The sequence below is a fragment of the Pseudorca crassidens genome, chromosome 7 (genome assembly GCF_039906515.1).
Source record: "Pseudorca crassidens isolate mPseCra1 chromosome 7, mPseCra1.hap1, whole genome shotgun sequence".
Taxonomy (NCBI): domain Eukaryota; kingdom Metazoa; phylum Chordata; class Mammalia; order Artiodactyla; family Delphinidae; genus Pseudorca; species Pseudorca crassidens.
Window position 1 is genome coordinate 37,062,186 of NC_090302.1, and position 27,995 is coordinate 37,090,180.

Sequence of the window (27,995 nt, forward strand, 5' to 3'; positions counted from 1 at the left end):
TTTTAAAAAATAATTACTTAAGTGTAATAAAGTAAATAGGGAAAGAGCTGGCCTGGGAGGCTTAAAGGTTAAGTGTCAGGTCTCAGGTTCTTTGAAGAGTGGCTACAATCACTGATCAAAGAATGAACTTACTGATACCCAGGGTGGTTTGCCTGTTGGACATTTCCCTTAAACACTGCAAATTCCTTAATGTCCAAAATGGAACTCATGCCTTATTCCTTTTCCAGTAAATGTACTTCTGTGTTTACAGTCCCTAACCGTGTATCAACATATTTCCAGTCATCCGGGCTTAGAATCACAATCTTTTGAGTACTTCCTTTCCCGATACATCAATCTCTAAGTTGTGCTAATTTTATCTCCTTGGTGTATTTTTTATTCTCCATCCTTCTTCCCCCTATTACAACCGTAGGACATGCTCTGGACTGGAAAGATGATTGATCTAGGCTGAGGAACCTCTAGTGGTATGCGTGGGGTGGTGGGCAAGGCCCTACTACTGAGGAGGCCATGCACACACCCTGGTATTCTCCAGCCTTTAGGTTCCTTACCGTCAGCTCTAGCTCTTGCATCCCTCTGGGTATGGCTGCTGGCTGGGCTCCCTGGGAGAGCAGGCCCTGGATCCATCAGCTGGGCCAGGGGGCCTTGCCCAGCAGCTCTGAGGCCAGCAGGTGGCATCTCACTGGACTGGAGGCCCTGACAGACCTGGGTGGACCAGGGCTCTGGGCCAACTAGGTCCAGGCCTGGCCCCAAGGGCATGGGTGGTAGGCTATGGCTACAGTGAGTGCCCTCATCTAGTGGGCCCACCCTGTCTTGCTGGGCTTCCTGGATGGGTGAGAACTCCTGGGAGGAGTCCCCAGCGCTCACTCGCAGTGGGGGGGAGCCAGAGCCTGCAGCTTTCTTCCGGCCCTTGGCGAGTTCAGCAAAGGAGGTGACACGCCGAGGTGGGGAACTAGGCCCAGTCAGGGCTGCAGGGCCCTCACTCAGGCGTACTGGGCAACTCAACATGCGTTCCAGTGAGCCCAGGCGGATAGGAGGGCTGCGCTCTAGGCCGCGGTCGTAGCTTCGAGAGCGCTGACGTCCAGTGCTGAGGTTGGGGGGTGAAGTATTAGTGTACACCTGCCCCTCGATCACAGTGGGGCCCACGGGAGCAGGTGCTTCCACTTCGGAGCCCACTGCTTCTTGTTCCTCTGGCTGGACTTCTGGCTTCTGGAACAGGTAATACTCAGAGGGCTGGCTAGGGCCAGGGTCTGGGCCAGGGCCTGGCGCAGGACTTATCTTGGTGTGTTCCTCTGAGCAGCTGGTGATGGAAGAGCCAGCTGGGCTTGGGGATGATTGGGAGGACAGGTCACAGGTGACAAGTTTATAGTAATTCTGTGTGGCCACAACAAGACGGGCCTGGCTCTGGAAGCAGGCTGTGAGGTCAGCCACAGCTGGGCAGGGCTCACAGTGCGAGCGGTAGGAGTTGCAGTTGGCATCAAGCTCAGGAGACGAGGCATGAGGACAACCATAGCCACCTTCCCTCCCTCCACTGTCAGGGTGGTGGGACTCACAAGACATCTTAGACTCTGCTGGGGAAGGCTGCAGGTCCAGGTAGAAGGCGCTGGGGTCTGAGTGGCTGCAGAAGGAAGAGTCGCTGCAAGATTGCGGGGCAGAGTTGAGATTGGCATGGGAGTTGCCGTGCATCTTGTTGTAGAGGGTGCTGAAGGTGACCAGCACTCCGTCTGAGCTGTTGCAGGAGGAGTCGCTCACATAGCCCATGGACTGGTCAGCCGCCTCGGACTGACTGGATGTGCTACTGCAGCGGCAGTGCTGGGGTCCTGAGCCTGAGCATCTGGGGTTCCTTGGGGATTCATCTGAACTGAGCTTCCACTCCTGGTCAAAGGAAAAGCCAGAGGTATCACTGGCTCCACCCCCGCTGCCACTCCCACCAGGGCCCCCGTACTCATCCAGCTCCATGGTCTCTGCTTCCGGCTCTGGCCGGCAACTGTGGCTACTGCTGCACTGCTGGGCATCCAAGGTGGTCACTGGCTCCTGTTCCTGCCCCTCCACCACTCCAGCCCGACTATGTGTTGCCTCCCATGGCCTGCCCACTCTGGGGCCAGGTGGTGGCAGCTGGAAAGAGGAGGGATGGAAGGTGGGCTGGCCAGCCCCGTGCAGGTGGAAGGACTGCTGGGTGGCACTATCACCGATGCTGTCATCATACAGGTCACCAAGTCCTGGCTCAGCAATACCCTCTTGCAGCAAAAAGGGATTGTGTCGTTTAGGGGCCCCGGGGCCTCTTCCATCCCGACCTCTGTTCTTGGTGCTGTCTGCAGATCGCGCAGATCCCCCGGGAGCAGAATGCAGACTGTTGTATAGCAGGGAGTCGGCTTGTCCCAGGTCTTGATCAGGCTGGGTGATGCCCAGCTCAGATGGGCAGAAGGGATTGGGTCTTGTGCTCCCGCTACCTGCACTTGCCCCTCCGCAGCATTGCCTGTCTGGGACTTGACAGTGTACCAGGGGGATGTGGTGGACGATGAGGGTCTCTCCAGTCAGCTTTGGGGGACTATCCATTCTGGAAAGTTCGAACAAGGGCATCAACAGCACCAGACACTGCCCCCGGAGCCCAGTGGGGCAGAACACATTTCATCAGGAGAGCTTGGTACCTGGAGAGAGAGGGAAAGAAAGGGAACCTAATGTCACCTTCCCGAAGTCAGGGACATGCCCTTACCCATATCATTTTCAGATGGAGAAGAGCCCAAGAGGAAAAAAGATTCAGAGTCAAGATGCAGCTGGATAATACAGCCCGTCAGGGCACATTTTCTGCATTGCACAGGTCCAGCTCTTGAGTTCCCCTTCATTTTAAGTTCGTCATGCATCCACTTGCAACAAAATGCCACATCTGAAGGTCTGGGGAATCTCAGGGACAGCATTTTCTCCTTCTCTTTCTTAGCAGTAAATAACGACTAGTCCTGAGTACAAAAAGATGTATGAATAATGACATAACTAAGAAAAAACCGTCTAAGATGCCTGAAAGGGTACTAGGCACTGAGGAGATACAGAGATGTCTTAGACACAGCTACAGCACGTTTACAGATGAGGGGGGGAAATCACAAATAATGTATCACGTATGCATAGCAATAAGCTATAATTTTGCAAGAAAAATAAATTTTAATGTAGTATATCATTTGACGCCTATGTCATCTTGGACACCTTTTCTCCTCCTCTGAGCCCCAGAATACCTGCCCCTCTCTGATGGCTGTGGGCTAAAGATCCTCACTCTCTCCACTACTGTACTGGAGCTTCTTGAATAGAGACCGAGTTAGGCATCAGACTACTAGTATGGCTGATGCCAGCCTCTTCCTTCTCAAGGTGGGTAGAGGTCTGTTTTTATCTTTTTTGTATCATTCTAGTACAACATCAGATAAGGCTTGGCAAACATGAGGCATAATATATCCTTTTTTAAAAAAATTAATTAATTTATTTTTGGCTGCATTGGGTCTTCGCTGCTGCGCACGAGCTTTCTCTAGTTGTGGCGAGCGGGGGCTACTCTTCCTTGCAGTGCGCAGGCTTCTCATTGCGGTGGCTTCTCTTGTTGAGGAGCAGGGGCTCTAGGCACACAGGCTTCAGTAGTTGTGGCACGCAGGCTCAGTAGTTGTGGCTCGCGGGTTCTAGAGTGCAGGGTGAGTAGTTGTGGCACATGGGCTTAGTTGCTCCGCAGCATGTGGGATCTTCCCGGACCAGGGCTTGAACCCACATTCCCTGCATTGGCAGGCGGATTCTTAACCACTGCGCCACCAGGGAAGTCCCCAGGCAAAAAATATTCTTAATATTTATCTAGCTCAGGGTACAGATCTGAAGTGCCCAGATTCTGCCCAGTTTTAGCCAAAACTTTAACTATGAGGGTCCCCTAAAAAGTCTTCTCTTCCCAGTTTTACTTCTGATAGGTTAAGGTCAAGTTCTCTACACAGAGTCCATTCTAAGCTTCTCTGGTCTCTTGGCTGGACCATGGCAGAATGGCCTCCTCAAGTTCTAGTCTCCTGTGCTACCAAGTTCATGTCCCAAAAGACTTCACTTGCTCAGACTTCTCCTACCTAATTTCTCCTAATTCATTCATTTCTCTTCTTTTCCTTATCATTCCTGTCATTTTCCTTACCTACCATGAGTCTAAACCCCTCACTGCCTATAAGTTCTGCATCATTTAGTTGAACCCATATACCACCAATTTTTAAAAGTGTAACTCATTTAGATCACAGGATCAGAGCTCTTCACGTGGAGTACAGTAAAGGGCCAGGCAAGTCACACATGCTCAAGGACATGAACAGGCAACACACAAAAGAAAAAATTCAAGTGTCCAATAAATACATGTGCAAGGGACACTATTAAATATATTCTTTTGTGTTAAGTTAAATTACATTAAAATTAAAAAGCAAGTATTTACCTTCTTTCTTCCTCCTTTCCTTTCTGAGAGGAAGGCTCCTCTGTTGGACTTCCCAAGCCTTTGTGTGTTGATTGAGGTAAGGAGTAGATATGCAGAAAGGCAGAAATCAGAGAGGCTAAACTGAGCCACAAGGCTAAGAGTTACAGAAGAAAACATGGGAGTAAATGCATTATCTTAGATTAAGATTAAGATGGGATGCTTTCTTAGATAAGATACCAAAAACACAAGTGATAATAGAGAAAACAGATAAGATAGATTTCATAAAAATCAAAAACCTTTGTGCCTCAAGAGAGACCATCAAGAAAGTGAAAGACAACTCACAGAATGAGAGAAAATATTTGCAAATTGTGTATCTGATAAGAGTCTTCTGATTAGAATACACAAGGAACTCTTACAACTCAACAATAAAAAGTACATAACCCAATTAAAAACTGGGCAAAGAACTTGAATAGACATTTCTCCAAAGAAGACATACAAATGATTAATAAGCACATGAAAAGATGTTCAACATCATTAGTCATTAGAGAAATAAAAACCACAATGAGATACCACTTCATTCCCACTAAGATAAAAGGCAATAACAAATGCTGGTGGATGGATGTGGAGAAACTGCAACCCTCAAACAGTGCTGGAGCCATTGTAAAATGGTGCAGTCACTTTGGAAAAACAGTCTGGCAGTTCCTCAAAATGTTAAACATAGAGTTACCATATGACTTAGAAATTCTACTCCTAGGTATATACCCAAGAGAAATGAAGACGTATGTTCACACAAAAGCTTGTATACAAATATTCACAGCAGCATTATTCACAGTAGCCAGAAAAGTGGGAACAATTCAAATGTTCATCAACTGATGAACAGATAAACATAATACGGTATACATAATGGAATATTATTTAGCGATAAAAGGAATGAAGTACTGACACATGCTACATACAGCATGACGGAATCTCGAAAAGGTAAGTGAAAGAAGCCAGTCGTAAAAGGCTTCTTTGTATGATGTTATATGATTCCATTTACATGAAATGTCCAGAATAGGCAAATACACAGAAACAAAAAGTAGAATAGTGGTTGCCAGGGACTGAGGGACTGGAAGATGGGGAGTGACTACTAATGGGGATGGAGGTTCTTTTCGGGGGTGATGAAAATGTTCTGAAATCAGATAGCGGTGATGGTTACACAAGTCTGTGAATAAAATAAAAACTCCAGAGTTTTATGGAATGTGCATTATGTCTCAGTTTTATAAAAGAGTGGATTTTATGGTATGTGAATTATACCTTAACAAAGCTGTTAAGATATAATTTGTAAGCAGGAAAAAAGATTAAGGTTTATGGGAAGAGGGAAGGGAACCAATGTTTAGCAGTGGAGGGGAGTGGGTATTTGCAGAGACAAGATGAGAAAAAGAAAAGAGAGGAACAGCTGCCTTAAAGTATGGGATTTTGTAGAGAGGGATAAAGATAATTTTGAGGAAGTTTTGCTATGAGGTATGTGAGATAATTTCCCCTTCACTCCTTCCCATCTCTTCTCTTCCTTTGCCAAGAAAACTTTGAACTCAAATATATATGCCACAAGGATAACAGAAAGTTGGGAACACACTAAAATTCCGACAATAATCAGTTTTAAAATTACAGAACAGGGACTTCCCTGGTGGCACAGTGGTTAAGAATCCGCCTGCCAATGCAGGGGACACGGTTCGAGCCCTGGTCCGGGAAGATCCCACATGCCGCGGAGCAACTAAGCCCATGTGCCATAACTACTGAGCTTGTGCTCTAAAGCCCACGAGCCACAACTGCTGGGCCCAGGTGCCACAACTACTGAAGCCTGTGCGCCTAGAGCCCGTGCTCTGCAACAAGAGAAGCCACTGCAATGAGAAGCCCTGAGAAGCCCGTGCACCGCAACGAAGAGTAGCCCCTGCTCACCACAACTAGAGAAAGCCCACGAGCAGCAATGAAGACCCAACGCAGCCAAAAAAAAAAAAACCAAAAACGTACAGAACAGAGTATCATTAAAACAACGTTGGTTAATTTGATTATTATTGACTTGAGAAACTATTCACAAACTATTAAGTGAAAATAGCAGATTACAAACAGAATTTACAGTATGACACCATTGTTGTAAATAAATATATCTCTATATCTGTCAGTCCATTCAGGCTGCTATAACAAAATACCTCAGACTGGGTGGCTTTATAAACAGCAGAAATGTATTTCTTACAGTTCTGGAGGCTGGGAAGTCCAAGATTAGGATGAAGGTTCCAGCATGGCTGAGTTCTGGTGAAAGCCCACTTTCTGGTTCATAGTTAGCACCTTCTACCTGTGTCTTCACATAGTGTAACGGACAAGGGATCTTTCTGTTTTATAAAAGCGCTAATCTCATTCAGGAGGGCTCTGCTCTCAAGACCTAATCACTTCCCAAAAGCCCTACCTCTTACTACCATTACCTTTGGGACTTAGAATTCAACACATGGATGGCAGGGAGGGGACACACAGACATTCAAACCATAGCAATATACATGGAAGAAAACTTGAAAGCATAAACAGTACCAAAATCCAAGGGTGCTCAGGTCCCTTATATAAAATGTCGTAGTATTTGCATATAACCTACACACATCCTCCCGTTTACTTTAAATCATCTTCAGATTACTTGTAATACCTGATACAATGTAAATGCTATGTAAATAGTTGTCAGAGCATGGCAAATTCAAGTTTAGCTTTTTGGAATTTTCTGGAACATTTTTCCTGAATATTTTTAATCCTCGGTTGGTTGAATCTATGCATGCACAACCAGCAGATATGGAGGGCTGACTTTGCAACAAAATGTTAACAGTGATTATTGCTGTTGAGTGATTTTCGATTATTTTTTAATTTTATTCTTTTTGTTTCATCTAACTTTCTAATAAATATCTGTTATGTACATATATATATTTTTTTATTATTTATTTATTTTTGGCTGTGTTGGGTCTTTGTTGCTGTGTGCGGGCTTTCTCTAGTTGCGATGAGCGGCGGCTACTCTTCATTGCGGTGCGTGGCTTCTCATTGCGGTGGCTTCTCTTGTTGCGGAGCACAGGCTCTAGGTGCATGGGCTCCAGTAGCTGTGGCTCATGGGCTCTAGAGCACAGGCTCAGCAGTTGTAGCACACGGGCTTAGGTGCTCCGCGGCATGTGGGATCTTCCCGGACCAGGGCTCAAACCCGTGTCCTCTACATTGGCAGGCGGATTCTTAACCCCTGCGCCACCAGGGAAGCCCCTAGGTACATAATTTAAACAGTTTTTTTTCTTTAAGTGCTACAGATACTGTGGGTTTGGGGCTTGGGAAGGGGGCTTCCCCTTACGTACAGTACTACGCTTCCCCAGGGTCCAGGCCACAATCTGAGGCCTGGACTAAATGGAGCATAAAGAACTTTCTTGCACACATGGAAGTAATTTTAGGAGTACCTATGGGCTACGGCCATCACTTGATCTTCAATGAATACCCCTCCACCCCCTTTTATAGCACGATTTTCAAAAGGCATTCACAAGTAATACGCGCATAAGAGTTTCTGATTTTGACCCACAAAACCACTGACTGTGTCATATACACGTTCAAATGGAGAAACAGAGCAACACATAGAGTCTGGAAAGCTGACTCTCTGAATCAGGGATAAAGCACAAATGAATGTGGAGGGTGATGGAGTACCTTTGGCTGGAGGGCGCTGAAGGTTTATTATGTTATGTTTACGTATCTGTCCCCAGACTAGAGTGCAGTTCCTTGAGGAACAGGGTAGGGACTGTATCTAGGGATAGAGTCAACCCTGTGTCCCTAGAACCCACGCATTGTGCTTGGAACATGGGAGGCACAGTAGGTTAGTTATCGACTCCTGTTCTACCCATTTTAAAAACTGACTTGTCTTTTTATTGTTGAGTTGTAGGAGTTTTAAAATTTATTCTGGATACAAGCCCTTTGTCAGATGTATGTCTTGAGAATATTTTCTCAAGTGGCCTTTTCTCAAATGTGGCTTGCCCATTTGTTTTCTTAATGGTGTTTTTTAATTAATAGAAGGTTTTAATTTTATGAAGTCCCATTTATCTGTTTTTTTTTTTTATGGTTAAATCTTTCTGTATGCTAAGAAAGCTTTGCCTGTCCCAAGATCATAAAGAAATTTTCCTCTTTTTTTTCCCTAAATGCTGTATAGTTTTAGCTTTTATATTTAGGTTGTGTTGAATCCTATTTTAAGTGTAAAGCTCTTTCACTGGTTGATTCCATTTTATTTTATATTTTTGTATCTCAGAGAAAGTCTTATTCCTTCCTGATCTGCCAGTAGTTTCTCCACAGACAACTCCAGTTCAGCCAACTAAGGTAAAGTTCTACAGACACCTCATTAGACGTTGTACTCATGCCTTTTGCCCCGACACATTCACATATTTTACAAAGCACTTCTTTATGTATGTCATCTCATTGATCCTCACAACAATGCACCAGAATAGGCAGAGCCACTTCTTTATTTAAAAAAATAAGGAAATCAACACCTAGAAAAAACAAATGACTTGCCCAAGATCTCTCAATGGATAAATGACAGAATTAAGTCAAGAGTCAGGAATCCTAATGTTTGACCTTTTTTCTTGATCAGTTAGGAATGTAATGAGAGTCTACTGTACACGTGACTTGATTTCAAACACCACAGAACACATTTACTGAGAGCATATCTATTAGACTTCTCCCCCCGGAGAGACATGTTCTATAACAAGACAAGTTTAATATTGTGGCCCATGAGCGCTAATAAAGGTGAAGAGTAAACAGTGAGATGGAAGAGCTCATTCCAGATGCTTTTTGTACCCTGATTAAATGGAGAGACATGGGAGACGAAGATGGGGAAGGAATAGAGAACCCAGAATAGGAAGAAAGTGGAAGAAAGTGCTCAGCTCTGCCTACCAGGTGGACAAAGAAGTGGTGGGCTTAGTCAGCATAAAGTTACGAGGTCTAGATCTCTAGAATCAGGGAAAGCTCTCCACGAGAGCCCTCTTCCTGGCCCTCATCACAAATGGGTGTCTCCTGGCCTATTATAATAATACTATTTATTAGTGATCATTTACTGAGAACTTACATGTAAGGTGTTTTACATATATCATCTCTAATTTCACTATAATCATTTAAAGTAGACATAATCATCCCCATTTTACAGATGAGAAAACTGAAGCTTAGCAAGTGTGAGAAGTTAGCCCATAATTATACAGCTGAGATGGACGCAAACCCAGGTCTGCCCAATTCTTAATTCTTTCCACTACAACTGCCTCTCAGAGAAAAGATCAGGGCCACACCCTCTTCCTAAAGCCCCTACATTTACTCTGCTACCAAAGCAGATGCTTCCTACCTTTCCTGGATAGGCTCACACTGTAGTTTCCATTTACACAGTTTATACTTACCCACTTTACTATTCTCTGAACACACAGTCCCTTTCATATTACTGCCCCATGCTCTAATAAACACTCTTCAATCCCACCTCCTGCCCCAGTTCCCAGCTCACATCTCCCTGCCCCATTCACAGTCCTCAACGCCCCTTTCCCCTGCTCTGCAGTTCACATTCCTAGGTGCTTCCTGGGAACTAACACCTCCCACAACTTCCCAATGTATTATCCAACCACATTTTGCACAACATGGAACTACTGACTCCTATTAGCCTATGTTTTTGAATCCTCCACCAAGGTGATCAATGGAGATGGGAATTTAAAGAACTCTTCCTATCTGCTCAGCAACAGGGTAACTCTGGGCAGGAAGATGTTCTAAACTTCAGAAGAAAGGTTTCCCTTGTCTTTGGTCTTCAGCATCTTTCTGCCAGTCATAGAATCCCTTCCCTCTTTTTTTAGCCTCCTGAAGGAGGACGGGGAAGATGGTGATACTCGGCTGTTACTCTCTAGCAATCTGACCTTGACCTGAGGTCTGATGGGGAGCCTCAGTAGGACTGATAACCCTTTTCCTGTCTGGGTTCTCTCTTGGACAGGATTGAAGGGAAGAGAGTAGGAGGGTGGATTTGGGAGTATCAACTTATGCTCAGGTCTCTTCCTGTTAGGAATCTAAGCCTGTATAAGAAGACCAATTATAATAGGTCAGGTGCCCTAGGCACTACTTATCCCCACCAACCAATAATGTGGAGCCTCTTGGTCAACATTCTTTCTTATTCCATCCTTATCTGTAGCCTCTTGGCTCCCACAGCTCCAGAAGATATGGTATGTGTGTCTAGTACATGTACATATGTGCATGGAGGTAAAGGATGGACTCAATGCTTCCCAGTACCTCCTGTGTGGATCCCTGCATGTCTCCATCATAAACTTACAGTAGCTGTAGGGGTATCTCCTCCCTATTAAGCCTTTGTTTCTAGATCTGACCCCCTCTACGCTGACCCGCACTATAACAGCCTCATTAGAGATGCTCAGAAAGGAGGAAGGGGATTTTCTGCTTCTTGACAAAACAGCATTAGCCCAAGCCTGTTTTTCCCCATCTCTGCACCACAGCCCAAATGTATGCATGGATGAGCTTGTCTAATGTTTGCGCTCATGCTCGCTCTCTCTCTCTCTCTCTCTCCCTCTTTCGGGAAGACAAAGCCAACCCTCAAAACCAGGGCCCAAATGTGCTGATCAGTTATTCTAGCATCTCTGCCCTGCCCCTCCCCCCAGCTCTGCTGAGCCATACCTCTGTAAGGAGCCTTAGCTGTATCTGGAGGCTTCTGTTCCTTTTGCACTCCGACCAAGCTCTATCTTGACAGTTCAAGCTGAGGCACTGTTCCACAGGACCACACAGGGGGAACTGGGCTGATTTCCTAAGATCTGATTTCTGCTAATACAATGGCATCGTTGCTAATGCAGGGAGGCTGCGCAATCCCAGCCCCAGTATCCTTGCCGCTGCTGCTGCCTCTGGTGCTGCGGTGACGTTGCTGCTAAGGGAAGGGGGAAGGGAAAGGAATAGGCATGCCCACAGTACAGCCGCTCAGCCTTCCTCCCTGCCAGTCCCTGTGGGCCCTTTAGCCTGGGGAAGGGGGAAGGTAGAGAAAGGAGTCAGCCACAGAGGGCAGTCAGTGCTGGAAGATGAGAACTCTCAAAGCGGCAAAGAAAAATAGCGAGAGAGCTGGGCCTCGCTCCTCTCTCATCCCTAGGAGTCTCAGGGAAAAGGTCTGGGAGGAGGCTTAGAGCTTCCTTCCTTCCTTAGGCCCCTCCTTTTAGATCTCAGCCAGAAACCTCTCCCTCCTCTTTTCACCCACTCTGAATGACTCCTTGTTTTCCAGCTTTTTCCCTTCACTAGGATTCTAGACTCGCCTCAGGGTGGAGCAGCCAGCCTGGGAGGGGGTTCCTGAAGCCCTGCAGGGAGGCTGTGGGGACCAGTCATCATTCCACCAGCATAACACCAAGTTCCTAGACTTGGCAATAGGCTTTCTAGGGCGTGCCTCTTCAGAGAAACGGGGTCTGTCTCAGAAAAAAAGAGAGACTGGGCCATAGAGGCTTCCATATACAGGGTGGTAGTGAGCCTTAGGATCAAGTTGGCTACAGGCCCCCTTCCTACCACAGGGTCCACTTCAGTTCCCTGGATCTTCAGCGGGTCTGCTAATGGGGCTGTAGCAGAACCTTCCGCCCTCTCACCTACATCAGTTTTAGGTCAGTACTGAGTGAGGTCCAGCTGGGCCTGTGGGAGGGCAGAGTCCCTTTAGCCAGGCCAGGGGGCAGAAAGCCTACTTTCCTAGGGAAAGGAAGGCTAAGGAAAAGGAGTGGTCTTCCCCAGCCCAGAGAAAATTCTCAGTTCTGTCTGAAGAACTACAGAGCCCTCCACCCCTTCCCTGCTCCACCCTCGTCAGGTTCTGGGCCAGTTCTGTGGGAATCAGTAGACAGTGGAGAAGCCAGAGGCAGAGCCAGCTGTACAGTAAGTAGCAGCATGTCTCTGTCCAGTTCATGCCACTGCTGCCTGCTGCCATCCTTGAACACAGAGATGGTGGTGTCAAGATGGTCTTGGCCCTCAAGCACTAGCCCTGCATAGAGCTCCTTCCAGTACTGACTACCATCTGGACGCCACAGGCAAGCCCTTGGATTTCAGGTCCCTAAAAAGAAGCCTTAGGTCTACTGGCCAGGACCACATCAGCTACCACTCAGGATCCAGAAGATACGTCGTTTCTTTCCCCTTATTGTTGCTTCTATTCCCTATGAGACTCAAATGCTCAGTGACAGCATCCTAAGGTGAACTGAGTTGTAGAAGAACAGAAGTTGCTGAAGACCCAAAAACCTATCTCCAACCTTGAAATAAATGTTTGAGGGGCCATGCCTTCTTGATTCTACAAAGCAGGAAACAATGAGGAAGGGAAGGAGAGAGGAAGACAGCTGTTCATAAAACTAGCCATGAACGATCCCCTCAAGGACAGTGAAAGGTGTTACTGTACTTCCCTCTCCCCTAGCTGGGCTGTAGGCTGGGGCAAAGTCAATCTCCATGACCAGTGCTGAGAATTCCAGTAAGAGCTCTGGGCCCAGGGTCTTTGTCCCTGAAATTTCTGTGAGACTAAGCCATGCATTGTACTAGAGAGCTACTACTTAGGAAGTGTTTCCAGCTGCCTACAGAAGGTGGCAGCTATCATACTTTCAGTGCTTAACTGACTTCACTATATCACAGACCACATCATCACCTACTTTCCACCAACTATGGCCAAAGATCTATAGGGCTTTGATGAGAAGAGCAAATTTTTTTCTGGCTAGAAACAAAATATAAAAACCATCACATTATAAACCACAATTGCCTCCTAACTAGTCTTCTCACCTGCAATTTACCTTCTATCTAGTACTGCCAGATTCATCTTCCTGAAGCCCCATCTTTATTCAACATGTCACTCCTGCCCCTTTTAATGGTTTCCCATTACCCAGAGAATCAAGTTCAAACTCATTTTGGCTTTCAAGGTCCTCCATCTTGGCTGTCTACTCCCTCTCTACCCAACCTTACTTCCCATCCCTGGTCATGTAGTCCTTCAAACCTGTTTCATAAGCTGTTTCCACTCTTTGTTCAGATTCTCCTGCCTGTTACACTTGGCTAAACCTATGAGGAATTATCTAAAACCTGCAAGGCCCAGATCAACTCCTCCATCAAGTCTTCACTGATCACCTTGGAGCCAGAAATGATCTCTGTCTTCCGAACTGCGGCTGGAGGTTGTTGATTTTACAGACAAGAAAAAAATCCCACAAAAGCCAGGGGATCAATACGGGATTGCCAATATCTTATATCGCCAAGTAAGGTCATTAAACAACAACAAAAAAAAACACCCTACATCAACTATCACCATCATTTCATTAAAAAAGCACACTGTCATTATTTTTCTTATTTCATTGTATACTGACGGAAGCTTCATCAGAAACTAACATCAGTTCATGAGAGGTGTTTTTTTTAAATTTATTTTATTTATTTATTTTTGGCTGTGTTGGGTCTTCGTTTCTGTGCGAGGGCTTTCTCTAGTTGCGGTGAGCAGAGGCCACTCTTCATCGCGGTGCGCGGGCCTCTCACTGTCGCGGCCTCTCTTGTTGCGGAGCACAAGCTCCAGACGCGCAGGCTCAGTAGTTGTGGCTCACGGGCCTAGTTGCTCCGCGGCATGTGGGATCTTACCAGACCAGGGCTCGAACACGTGTCCCCTGCATTGGCAGGCAGATTCTCAACCACTGCGCCACCAGGGAAGCCCCACGAGAGGTTCTGATTAAGTATATCATTTGTCACTTGACATGGTTATGTTCTTTTTTGCATATCTGCCTTAATGGCTCTTCTAGACTGCAAAGTCCAAGTTATAGTCATCTCTGTATCCCCAATACCCAGAGCTTAAGACAGTATCATTTTTATTTTGTGCTTCCTATAATACTAGCACAGTGTTTGGCTTATAGAAGGTGGTTAGTCAAAGTCTTGTTGAATAAGAGTAATATAAAAAGAGTGAGAGAGTAAATGAAAGTAAGTGGTGGGCAGATCTCTCAAAAGGCTGACAGAGAAGCCCCCTGCTGTTCATGAGAAAAAAAAAAAGGTCTGTTAAAAGAAAGCTTAGCAAAAAAAGGAATAATCCTTCATAACCTTGAGTTAGGTAATGCATTCTTAGACAAGATACCACAAATACAAGTGACAAAAGAAAAAAATAGGTAAGTTGGGGCTTCCCTGGTGGCACAGTGGTTAAGAATCCGCCTGCCAGGAATAAAGACGCAGACCTCCTAGAGAACGGACTTGAGGTTATGGGGAGGGGGAAGGGTGAGCTGTGACGGGGCGAGAGAGAGTCATGGACATATACACACTAACAAACGTAGTAAGGTAGATAGCTAGTGGGAAGCAGCCGCATGGCACAGGGATATTGGCTTGGTGCTTTGTGACAGCCTGGAGGGGTGGGATAGGGAGGGTGGGAGGGAGGGAGACGCAAGAGGGAAGAGATATGGGAACATATGTATATGTATAACTGATTCACTTTGTTATAAAGCAGAAACTAACACACCATTGTAAAGTAATTATACCCCAATAAAGATGTTAAAAAAAAAAAAAAAAAATCCGCCTGCCAATGCAGGGGACACGGGTTCAATCCCAGGTCCAGGAAGATCCCACATGCCGTGGAGCAACTAAGCCTGTGTGCCACAACTACTGAGCCTGTGCTCTACAGCCCACGAGCCACAACTACTGAGCCCACGTGCCACAACTACTGAAGCCTACGCACCTAGAGCCTGTGCTCCACAGCAAGAGAAGCCACCACAGTGAGAAGCCCGCGCACCGCAACAAAGAGTAGCCCCCGCTCGCCGCAACCAGAGAAAGCCCACACGCAGCAATGAAGACCCAATGCAGCCAAAAATAAAAACTAAAATAAAACTAAAATAATAAAATAAATAAATTTATTTTAAAAAATAGGTAAGTTGGATTTCATAAAACTTTAAAACTTTTGTGCTTTAAAGAACACAATCAAGACAGTGAAAAGACAACCCACAGAATGGGAGAAAACATTTGCAAATCATATATCTGATAAGGGACTTCTATCCAGAATACATAAAGGACTTTTACAACTCAGCAATAAAAAGACACATAACCCAATTTAAAAATGGGCAAAGGACCTGAATAGACATTTCTCTAAAGAAGACATACAAATGGTCAATAAGCACATGAAAAGATGCTCAACATCATTAGTTATTAGGGAAGTGCAAATCAAAACTTAAATGAGATACTACTCCCTACTAGAATGGCTAAATAAAAAAGAGAGACAATAACAAGTGTTGATGACAATGTGGAGAAATTAGAACCCTCATATATTGCTGGGAGGATTGTAAGATGGTTCAGTCACTTTAGAAAATAGTCTGGTAGTTCCTCAAAATGTAAAACACAGAGTTACCGTATGACCCAGAAATTCTACTCCTAGATATCTACCCCGAAGAAATGAAAACATATCTTCACACAAAAGCTTGCATATGAATGTTCATAGCAGCATTATTTATAATAGCCAAAAGTGGGAATAACTCAATATCCATTAACAGACTAATGGATAGATAAAATGTGGTATATTCATAAAACGGAATATTATTCGGTAATAAAAAGAAACACGCTACAATATGGATGAACCTTGAAAACATTATGCTAAGTGAAAGATGCTGAACACAAAAGGCCACATATTGTTTGACTGCATTTATATGAAATGCCCAGACTAGGCAAATCTATGGAGACAAAAAGTAGATTAGTGGGACTTCCCTGGTGGTGCAGTGGTTAAGAATCTGCCTGCCAATGCAGGGGACATGGGTGCGAACCCTGGTCCGGGAAGATCCCACATGCCGTGGAGCAACTAAGCCTGTGCGCCACAACTGCTGAGCCTGCGCTCTAGAACCCGCGAGCCACAACTACTGAGCCCATGTGACACAAGTACTGAAGCCCACGTGCCTAGAGCCTGTGCTCTGCAACAAGAGAAGCCACCGCAATGACAAGCCCGTACACCACAACGAAGAGCAGCCCCTGCACGCCGCAACTAGAGAAAGCCCAGGCACAGCAATGAAGACCCAACGCAGCCAAAATAAATAAATAAATAAATAAATTAATTAATTAATTTAAAAAAAGTAGGTTAGTGGCTGCCAGGGACTTGGGGGAAGGGAAAATGGGGAGGGATTGTTACTGGGTTTGGGATTTTTTTTAGGGATGATGCAAATGTTCTAAAATTAGATTACGGTGATGGTTGCACAGCTCTGTGAATATACTAGTAACAATTGAATAGTATACTTTAAAAAAAATTTTTATTGGATTATAGTTGCTTTACAATGTTGTATTAGTTTCTACTGTACAGCAAAGTGAATCAGCTATACATATACATATATCCCCTCTTTTTTGAATAGTATACTTTAAATGATGAAACAGATGTCAATTATATCTCAATAAAGCTGTTTAAAAAAAAAAAGAAGCTGCAGCAGTGAATGGTGTTGCTCAGCTCCACAGAGGCAGGAGTCTTTAAAGGCTCTGTGACTGGGTGGGCGCGGGGTGGCAGAAACTCAGGTGTACTAGAAAGCAGAGGGTATCACTGCCATGTCAACCTAAGGACCGTAGACAATTTCCCCTTCCTTCTGTTTTTTTCAATACCAAAATTCTTAGAACAATGAACTATGTTAATTCTACTTTCTCCTTAACTATTTCTTAAACATCGGAAGTCTGACTTCTTTTAATTAATACATGAACTGTCTGAAACAGTTCTAATTTTTAAACCCATAATATTTAAATTGCCTGACACTTAGCCATCCCCTCCTACTGAAACCCTCTTTTGCCTTTGGCTTCCATAACAACAACCCTCCTAGTTCTACTCCTTAGATCATTCTTTCTTAGTTGTTTAATACAATACCTGACCTATATTTAAAGGTAGATTTACAGCAGGGCTCAGACCTGAAGTCTTTTTCAACCTGAGAAGTGTCTAGCCCTTCCCATTATACTGTTGATTTCCAAATCTTACATTCTTCCTGCGTTTCCAGAATCAAATCTCCAATACCGTGTTAGGTACTTCTTATTATTACCTCAAATTCAACACGTTTAAAACCAAATTGAGGGACTTCCCTGGTAGTCCGGTGGTTGAGAATCTATCTTGCAATACAGGGGATGCCAGTTCGATCCCTGGTCGGGGAACTAAGATGCCACATGCCGCAGGGCAACTGAGCCCACGTGCCACAACTACTGAGCCCACACGCTCTGGAGCGTGGGTGCCACAACTGGAGAGCCCACGTGCTGCAACTACTGAGCTCGCGCGCTCTGGAGCCCGCACACCATGACTAGAGAGAAGCCTGTGCACCGCAGTGAGGGGCCCGTGTGCTGCAATGGAAGATCCCACATGCGGCAACTAAGACCTGTTGCAGCCAATAAACAAACAAACAAACAAATAAATATTAAGGAGACTGTCCTTAAAAATAAAAAATAAAGCCAAATTGATTTTTCTATTTCAAATCAGCTTTCTTTGGACTACCAGTAACACAAAATTGAAAATACAAGAATCATCTGGAATCTCTCCTCACATTCAGACAATCACCAAGTCATGCTGAGTCTAACTTCCAATGTTTTAGGCATTGATCTAATAATTTACTGTGCTCTTACCACATTCCAACTACTATGCTAAGCACTTACATTATCTCATTTAATCCATATAACCACTCTCTAAGCTAAGTATTAGTATCTGTGTTTCATGGATGAGAAATCTGAGGCTCAGAGCTATTAAATAACCTTCCTAAGGTAACTCAGTCAGTAATGTCCAATCTGGGATTCACACACAGAACTGTCTGATTCCAAAGTCAGTGTTCTTAACTACTTGTTACATTGCCTTTCAAGTTCCCATCCCTACTCCTATCATCCTAGTTCAGACCTGCAGCATCTTTCCTCTGAATTATTATATAGTCTTCTAACTAGCTTTCTTGCTTTCATTTTGGCTCTTTCCTCCCAGCTATCCTATATACTGACACAAGACTAATCTCCCCAAGTATACTGCCTTCAATACGTCACCTTACTACTAAAAAGCCTTCAGTGGCTCCCAACTGCCTACAGGATCATCCAAATTCCTCAATGTGGTATTCAAAGTTCCTTCCTACTTATCCAACCATGTTCCATCACATGCCAAATTTATTCTGAATTTTGAGTTTTGGCTCACTCCACTGGGAAGATATCTGGAATGCTCTCTCTCCCTATTTCTCTTGCCTTTTTTTTTTAAAAAAGGATCTAGCTCAAATTCTACCATTTCTGGAAGCTTTTCTTTATCATGAAAGTCTTTTCTTCTGAACTTTTTCAATACCAATTATCTGTACAACTCATTTGGTACCAAGTCTTGGCCATTTTATTTTGTTATTTATCTCTTGATGACAGCAGACTTTTGGAAGGTGGGACTGTGTCTTATATCTTGATAAGTAATTCTGAGCCCAGAGCCTTGGCACTTAGTAGGTCACCACCAATGTTTGGTAAAGCTACTGAATGGCAAGCCCAGTGGGCTAGCTGGACTCAAGTCTGCTTTCAGAAGGTTAGCTTAGGCTGAAGTCTTTTTCAACCTGAGAAGTGTTTAGCATATTTGATAAGAGGTGAGGAAGGAAGGAAGGAAGATGAAAACCAAAAAGCTGAGCCTTAGTAAATAAATCTTCAAGGCCAAGATCTTAAACTCTTAACTCCTCATTTCTCTCTATTTCGTACTGAGAATGGAAAGATGACTGAACAGCCATGTCTTCAGTCAGTACTTTCCCACCATTTATTCCCACAGTCACGATCCTAGAGCAAAGGTTGCAAAGTGACAGCCTGATGGTCACATCTTGTGTGTCGACAGATTTTATGTGGTTTGCACAGTAAAAATGCCACCATAAAATTTTTTTTTTTTTTAGATTTTCAGTTTGTGTTGCTTGAAAAATCAGAAGAACTGACCATACCAGTCCCTCATTCCTAGATGGTAACAATCAGCTAGAGATATGGCTGCCCTTATTTATAAGATGGGCATGTGCCCTTCAGTTTGACATGTTCCCACCATTCCCTTTGGTCTTTTGTACTAGTCAGCTTCATTGCTTCACTATACTCATTTGCTTTATTTGCCTGGATCCTACAAAGCATTTGAGTTTACAACCCCTCCCCAGGGTAACAGCTATGCTTTTCCTTTATATCCTCAACCCCCGATTTACCTCACATTACCACAATGATGTTCAATGTAGTATTATTTACAACAGCAAAAACCTGAAAACATTCTAAATATCTAATAGAAAAATGCCTAATTAAATGGTGGTCTAGCCATGCAATGGAATATAATGAAACTATAGGAATTACGTTTATAATGAATGTTTACTGGTATAGAAAAAGGCTTAAAAGCTAATAAAAAAAAGCAGGATATCAAATTGTACAGAGAGACTTCTGCTTCCTGCATTACAGTGAACAAGATATCAAGGGAGTCCCTTCTACTACAAAAAACTATATCCTGTATAACATATACTTTTTAAAGCATTTCAGGGCTTATAGTAAATAGGAAAAATCTCCAAGGCTACTTGCCACACCCCCCAAAAGAGGAAAAAAAAAAATCACGAGCTGTGGAATAAGCAAGGGGTCAAACAACAGTTTCTTGAGGGCTAATTCCCAAAGCATTCCTATTACGGTCAGAATGACAAGCCCTGGACCACTAGTAAGGTGAGGGAGCCAAACCCAAGACCCCCATAGTAGGCTGAGACCCTTGAAGCAAGCTCAAGTGATCCAGGGTTGGTGGTTCCTCCCAACTTTTGGAGGAAAATATCTCCAACTTTAAGTTGACAGCATTCTCAAAATTAAAGAGTAAGTAAAAATTAGTTTGTATCAAAGATCACAAATATACATGGAAACAAGAAACCATGAATGAATAACAGAAAACAACAAATAATAGATTTAAACTGCAAGAATTTCAAATATTAAGAATGCCATGGGCTTCCCTGGTGGCGCAGTGGTTGAGAGTCCGCCTGCTGATGCAGGGGACACGGGTTCGTGCCCCAGTCCGGGAAGATCCCACATGCTGTGGAGCGGCTGGGCCCGTGAGCCATGGCCGCTGAGCCTGCACGTCCGGAGCCTGTGCTCTGCAACAGGAGAGGCCACGGCAGTGAGAGGCCTGCATACCGCAAAAAAAAAAAAAAAAAAAAAAGAATGCCAGATACAGAACACGAATCAGCTATGTGTGAAATGTTTTAAATAAAGGATAAAATCTCAAAAGATACGCAAATAGCAAGAGACTTATTAGAGAGATCCAGGGTGGTGAAAATATATCTGAATATAACCATTGGCTACTGAGCATTCTTAGGCCTGGATTAGGCTATTCTATAGGGAATCACTAGGCGAGAAAAAGGATGTGGAGGCTAAGGGGAGATATTATACCTCATGCTACGGATCTGAACAGTGTCTACTCAAAACAGTGTGTGAAAGTGCTCTATAAATGTTTTATAGAAATGTAATGCATTGTTATTACTCTTTAAAAATGCCACCATTCATTGCAGATTTTTACCTGAATTAGTTATTTACTGTGATGGTTGAAAAATGATGATTTTCTCTCTATTATTCCTCCTACATTTATTAGCTGGCATTCCAATATGAGAAAGATTTCCCTTTTCCTTCCTATTTATTTTTTTGGTATTGGTATAGATTCTCGGCTTTTTTTTTTTTAATTCAATGGGTCATAATCTATTGCTGGTATTATTGATTTTGTTGGTCATTATCTCAGATTTGGCACTACTTGGCATTTTTCTTTTTCATTGTGAAGATCTTCATTATTGTGTACAAATTTTTAAAAATTATTTATTTTGGAATAATTTTTGGAAAAGTTGCAAAGATAGTTAAGAGTGTTCCCGTATGTCCTTCAACCAGTACCCCTAATGTTACCATCTTACATAATCGTGGTGCATTTGTTAAAACAAGGAAATCATCATTGAATATGTTACTATTACCTAAACTTGCAGACTATATGGATTTTGCCAGTTTTCCCACTAATGTCCTTTTTCTATTATTTGGCTTTTTAAAAACTAAACATATATATCACTTTTATAAAACATAAATTGATTAAAAACAAAATAAAGCCACCCACCCCCCCTTCAAAAGATATGTAGATGTATACTGGAGGCTACAGATAAACAGCTTGGACGGTGTTTTAAGGCAGCTTAGCAAAGAAAAAGATTTGTACTTCCCATAATCAAGACACTGAGTAGTTTTGGAAACTATCAGACAGGTAATTTTTAGCGAAAGCAAGTAATACTGAAAAATAGATTAGGCTATGTTATCTTAGTATATTTCTGTCCCTAGTGTTTCCCAATAATCACTCTGTTTACCTTTTACCTCAGGACACACTTCTTTGGAAGTACTTTTGCTTGTGTTGACCTAGTCAGGTATCCTCTACACCAGCAATAACCTATGTTAAGTATTAAGTAACTCCTTTAGGCCATGTTTTTACCTCAGACTGCATGACTGATTGCAGTAGGAAAGGTCAGAAGTGCCCAAATCATAACAAGTAAACTATGATTTACTATATACTCTCTTTTCTGGTGTAGAAGCATCCCAAGGCCATTAATTAATATCATCTCAGGAGTCAATCAATCAAACAAGCAATCAAGCCACAAGTATTCACTGCACACACTTCTACTGTGTATAAAGCACTGTGCTGGAGAGGAGGACTATAGGGAATTAGGGAAGATTTAGTTCCTACCTTGACAGACTGATTTCTTCAGATGGAGGGGATGGAGGATGCAGCAGTGGATAGAGGTAAAGCCTCCTAATGCTGCGTATAGGTGAGCAGCAAGGAGCAGGAAACCACAAAGACCAGAGACAGTGTACCAGGGGTGGGTCCAACGTGGGCTGCTCTACTTGGGGGATAGCTCTCAAGTGTATATTTGCAAAAGCAAGTTAGCTGGGACAAAAAAGGCCCCTATGCTTCTTGACTGTTCAGCGTGGTCAACCCTTTGCTCTCCCTTTGGCTGTTCCTTTTGGCTTCTAGGCTCTAGGAAGCAAAGCCAGAGTGTTTTCTGCTTCCCCTCCCCCAAGGCAGTGGACTGAGTCCTGCAGGCTGGTAAGCTGTTATCCAATCAGACTGTCAACGGCTGTAAATAAAAGGCCACATATGCACAGTGAAATAGGCTATGAGAAGAATCTAGATTGAATTACCACAAGCCAGTTGTGGAGATAGGGTGGGGGAGGTAGCAGAAAGGATAGAGACGCATAACTGCCCTTCAAGGAAATACTTTCATTCAAGCACACTCCTCCCTCAGCATGACTGCTAGAAGCCATCAAAGCCTTGCTCCCCAAGGAACTAGGTTCTAGTCTGACCCTATTCTCAGCAGAGAGGTCATAGTCCCAGAGACCCCTCAGTCAAGTCAAAAGCCTTTTCCCGGATGTGACTTACGTTCCAATAGACTTCAGGTAACAGTCTCTGAGTCCAGCTCACGGTGCTTGGTAAGAGCACCAGGACTGCCTCACTAGCGGTCAGCAGCAAAGACAATTTCTTTGTACCAGATACTGTATCTGCTTTGGTTATAAGACTAAAGTAAGAGTAAACTGATATTAAACAAAAAATTTTTAAAGCAGGTGTCTGGAGTCTTGTCTGGGTCTGGAATATTCAGGAGCCTAGTTTCTGTAATGATTCAGGGTATGGATTTTGGTGTTGACAGGTTTGGATTCAAATCTGACACGCTACTTGCCAGCTGTGGACTTCGGGAAGTTATTCAACTTCACTAAACTTTAGCTTCCTCATTTGTAAAACTGTCACGGTATTTTCCCTCAAAGGCTTGAGGGAGAATGAAATAAGATATTATACGTAAGTGCCTGACACAAGGTAAGTGCTCAGTTATGGTCACTATTATTATTATATCTTTGTCAATGACCAATGGAGTCCTTACCTCTCTCCTTTCCCAATTTCCCAGAAAACCTAAAGGCTCCAGGTCCAGGGAACTGGCAGGCAAAACCTCTTCAAAAGAGCCAAAGGAACTGGAAAGAGTCATGTTCCTTTTTTCCCCTCCCCTGCACTAGGACTGAATCAGTAACCCGGTGCCCATTACACTCTGGCCTGGCAGGCTGGCCCTAGGAGCCTAAGGCTTTCCCAAACCAAAGACACTAATCCATCTCTAGTACTACCTGTTGTGGGGCATGCTCCCAGACTGCTGGTGCTTCTCCAGGGGCCCCAGATCAGATTCCAGTAGACCGAGGAAAGAAACAGTCTGATCCCAAGCTGGCAGGATAGGTCTGTCCAGGCTGTTGTCTGCCCATCACAGCTGCCTGTGAGGCCTATAGGTTAATAATAGCAACTCTGATGCGAGTGGATTAAGACAGCACTGTAGGAGGTGTTTATTTTTACACTCTGCCGTCAGTATCAAGTTCTACTGGTTACTGCCCAAATCTAGGGCAGCTTCCTGCTACAGGAGTGGCCTCAGGCTTCTCCAGGATGCTAAGTTGGATTCTGGAGGAAACAAGCCTTGTTGAAACAGTTTAGTATCAACAGGGACAGGGAAGGGGAAAAAGGAACAAACAGAGCTGTCATATGTCCAGCTGTCTGGTCCCAAATCTTCGGAACCAGGTGGACCTCAATTGAGAGCTGTTGTTCATGGCATTTTCCTGAGTCAGGTAGGCCCTGGACAAGAGACTTAATACGTTGTTTTGGAAGGGCGGGCACACACACATACACACACACACACACACACACACACACACATTGGTTGCACTGAAATGACTTGGATAAAATCAAGGAAAGACTGTTACTTAACTAACCAGAAGCTCAGCCTTGTCAGTCACAAGTCCCAGATGAGTGCTGTGAGTGCTTACCTTGTGAGAAAAAGAAAAAAGCCCACCTGGGAGGGTTTTATAGGATATTTGAAATAAAGGATGGTTAGGCTGGTACTTATTTTATTTGCACAGAATTTTTAGCAGGTATATCAAATCCCTTGAAAATTTATTTGGCCAGAGCTTCTTCCTAGAAATGACACAATAGGATAGAAATACCAAGAAACCAGCTTTCATCTGGCGAGGAGTCAGTGCCCAGAAAAATCTTTCCTGAAAGCCTCTTTCTCCCCCAAGGCCTAGAGGTTGGGGTCCCTGGGACCTTACACTTTGACCACAGTATCTGGAACTCCGTGGGTATCCCACTCACGTCCCTGAAAGGCAGTTCCTAACACAGTTTCATCTTGTTCCATCAGGTAGACAGGGATGCGAGGAGGCTGGCAGCTGGATAGCTGATGTAAATAGATGGGGACTGGCCTACTGAGAGGTCATGTGCACAGCAGGCCGCTGTGGAATGACAAAAACGTACCACATACCAGGTAGGAATGCTGAAGTGCAAAGAAAGCAGCCAAGCAGCCAAGCACACAATAACAGTGACTCCATCATCTTCCTGCCTAAGGCTGACTCATAACCATCATCAGAGACACAACATATCAACATCTCGTGGAGCAGGAAGGTAGGCTGGTGAACCATTCGTTCAGTACTTTTTCTTCTGTCATTCAAGGCTTATCTACCTGGTCATCATAACAACAACGCAGCCTCAGAAACAATCAGATATGATGACTAGAGATATAGGGTTTGATCTTAGCTTCATTTGGAAGCTACTCATGCCTAGGATAGTGGCAGGATGCCCAAGGATAGGAACACTGCTTTCATTCTTGGCTTTTTCTCTGACTTGCTGGGTCATCTTGGGGCAGGGTACCTGTCCTCTCAAAGTTCTAGGTTTACCATTTGGAAAAGGGGCTAATTGTATCTACCTTCTGGTGTTATGGCAAGAAAAAAATATTCGAACAATTAGAATAATAAATAGCAAAAATGCAGCTGTAGATGATCATACTAAGTGAAGTCAGAAAGAGAGACAAATATCATATGATATCACTTATATGTGGAATCTAAAATATGACACAAGTGAACCTATCTATGAAACAGAAACAGAATTACGGACATAGAGAACAGACTGGTGGTTGCCAAGGGTGAGAGGATTGGGGGAGGGGTGGAGTGGGAGGTTGGGGTTAGCAGATGTGAGCTATTATATGTGGAATGGATAAACTACAAGGTTCTACTTTGTAGCACAGGGAACTATATTCAATATCCTATGATAAACCATAATGGAAAAGAATATTTAAAAAATATATATCATAAATATATTAAAAATATATCATAAATATATAGAACTGAATATATATATAAAAAACTGAATCACTTTGCTATATAGCAGAAATTGACACATTGTAAATGAACTATACTTCAATAAAAAATAAGTAGCAAAAAATTTAAATGCTATAAATTCTTTGGATAAAGTATTTTAGAAATATAACTGTCATTCATGCATATAGGTAGAGAGCCCGGGCCTTATGTATTTTCCTTCTTCTAGGTCACGGTGGCCATGTTGGGAAGTGAACCTGGTCTGTGCTTGGAGGTACAGTTCCTTTCTTTCAGGCCTATAATCCCCACCACTGGTTTGGGGAATGGTTGAAACAGTTAGGAATCTGTTTATCTAGATACAAGGTATTAACTTCCACTAATGTGCAACAGAGAAAGTAGAAAAATGCAAGCAAAAAGAAATGCCTCTACTCACCCACTTGCTCCAACTACAAACCTAATTCTCCCTTACACCTGGGCCCAGGACACTGATCTGAGACTTGTATCCCTTTGATACAGGACTGAACAGTAGTATTTCAAACTAGATTTAGCCGAAAGCCCTGATAAAGCAGCATTAATGAAAGGATGTATTCCACTGCTCAGTTAGAACAAAGGCAACACTGTATTCTAAACCCAACACAAGGCTTCACTCTTTCTGGCCCGGCAATCGGTTAGTTTGCCAGGTCTCCAGAGCTTTTGGAGAGGAGAAATAGAAATCTATTCTTCATTGATGCTGATACCTCTTTTTCTGCAAGTGCCTACCCTAGGGTTCAAAACAGACTCTGCAACATCCTGCAGCTTCTGGTGAGCTTTCAGTAAACCCTCCTTTCAGCAAACTCTGTCTGTGAAGGGCCAGAGAGTAAATACTTAGGCTTTGTGGGCAATAAAGTTCTGCTACATATTCCAACCTCCGCCCCCACCCCCGCCGCCTTTTTTAAACAATTCTTTAAAAATGTAAAAACCATTCTCAGCTTGTGTGAATGTAAAAACCATATAAAGTTACTCTGGCATGGGCCATAATTTGCTGACCTCTGCTCTAGACCTTAAAGCCCTCTCTATTCAAAGTATATTTCTCAAAATTCTGACTCTGCTGAGCCTGCCTAGGGATCCTCTTTCCTCTTCCCACAGGGCTGATGCATATATTTCAGAGGCAGCTCCCCCCTAAGAAGCCACTGAGGAATGTGAAGGAAGAATTCTGAGGTTATTTGTATTGAAGCTGACAGACTGGCTAATTCCCTTCATATAAAGTGCTTCAGAAACATCTGCGGAATTTAGCTTATTGCATTATCATTCTGGAGTGCAGACTGAGCCATAAACAGTCTTTATCCTTCTATTTTTGCTTAATAATACTATCCCATGCCTCTACCAGGCCTTTTTTTTTTCTTTCTTTCTTTTTTTTTTTTTTCCCTTTTCTCCTGCTCCCAGGTTCCAAACCCACACTTGAATTGACTTAGGTCTCAAGTCTTTCTCTCTTCCCTATCTTGCCCACTTCTATATGTGGTATGGTTGTGGACAGCGAGCAAACTATCAACAGTTAGATGAGTTTGGACATAGTAAATATGGATGAAAGGCCTGAGGGTAGGGGTGAGCTTATTTTGAGCAAAGACTTAAGGCTGTAAATCTAGGCTCTATCACAAATAGTTAAAGGCTTTGTAAACAGTGATCAAACTACTATAGAAGCAACCTAAGAACAATGTGCAAAGAGTCAGTAATCACTGGAGTTATACCTCACCACACACCACAGGCTAGAAGGAAATGAATGACTTATAGATAAAGACTAATACTTATAATAATAATAGTCTGCTGTGCTAGATGTTTGCCTAATACTTTATTTCAGGGAAGAACCAAAAGCTACAGGCATGTCTAAGGCAAATCATAATTCACTGAGAAAGCTATTTGTTATTTTGAAAGATTCAAGTTACATTCAAAGTTCTAAAATGCCACATATTAGCTTGAGAAAATTATGGAAATAAAAACAATTGAGAAAATTATGGAAATAAAAACAATTAATATAAGAATATTCTTGAAAGTTGTGCCTGCCCATTTCATAAATAATTTAGTAAAATAACTGCTCACATCTAAAAAGGGGAGATTTTCTTGTATTTTTAAAAATCATAAATTAGGAAGCCCATAAGTTCACACGTGGATATAAACCTGACGGTTACCTTTATAAGAGAGTTAAGAGTAAAAGAATTACATAAAGTACACAGGACTATAAAGCAAGGAAGTGTATTATAATTGTTTACATACATTTTCTCTTTCCTCCTTGGTTGCACGTTAAGGATAGAGACTGTCTTATTCATCTCTGTAGTCATTTAACCTAGCCTAGAGCCTGGCACATGGCTTAAAATGTTCACTGAATTGAACTAAGGAGGAACTGAATCTTCACCAAAGTAAATTGGGAAAATTTCCTTTTCTAGAGAAGAATTTGGTTCATTACAGCTGTGGACATAATTTACACACACTTAGTTCTAGTCCTCCCTCTTGGGGTATGGGGTGCTAAGAAGATAAAGGGGGTACAGTG

At 43.4% G+C, this 27,995-nt stretch overlaps 1 protein-coding gene and 1 long non-coding RNA gene across 7 annotated transcripts in view; one reads left to right on the forward strand and one right to left on the reverse strand.

The window, feature by feature from the left end:
• The window catches only part of RUSC2 (RUN and SH3 domain containing 2), a 57,511-nt gene that overhangs the window by 10,252 nt on the left and 19,264 nt on the right, over positions 1–27,995 (reverse strand). For 2 of the 6 annotated variants that reach the window (XM_067744016.1, XM_067744021.1), the window contains exon 2: positions 546–2,642. In XM_067744016.1, coding sequence (XP_067600117.1) covers positions 546–2,574 — 2,029 coding nt within the window. In that variant the 5' untranslated portion in view covers positions 2,575–2,642. Of the gene's footprint in view, positions 1–545; positions 2,643–4,417; positions 4,551–11,077; positions 11,732–23,470; positions 23,629–27,995 lie in introns of those variants that run through there. The other 4 variants (XM_067744019.1, XM_067744018.1, XM_067744020.1 and 1 more) reach the window with 4 other exon arrangements.
• Positions 23,787–27,994, forward strand: LOC137227722 (uncharacterized). Its single transcript, XR_010944970.1, has 4 exons — positions 23,787–23,956; positions 24,526–24,785; positions 25,704–25,748; positions 26,600–27,994. It is a non-coding gene; the product is annotated as an uncharacterized lncRNA (long non-coding RNA).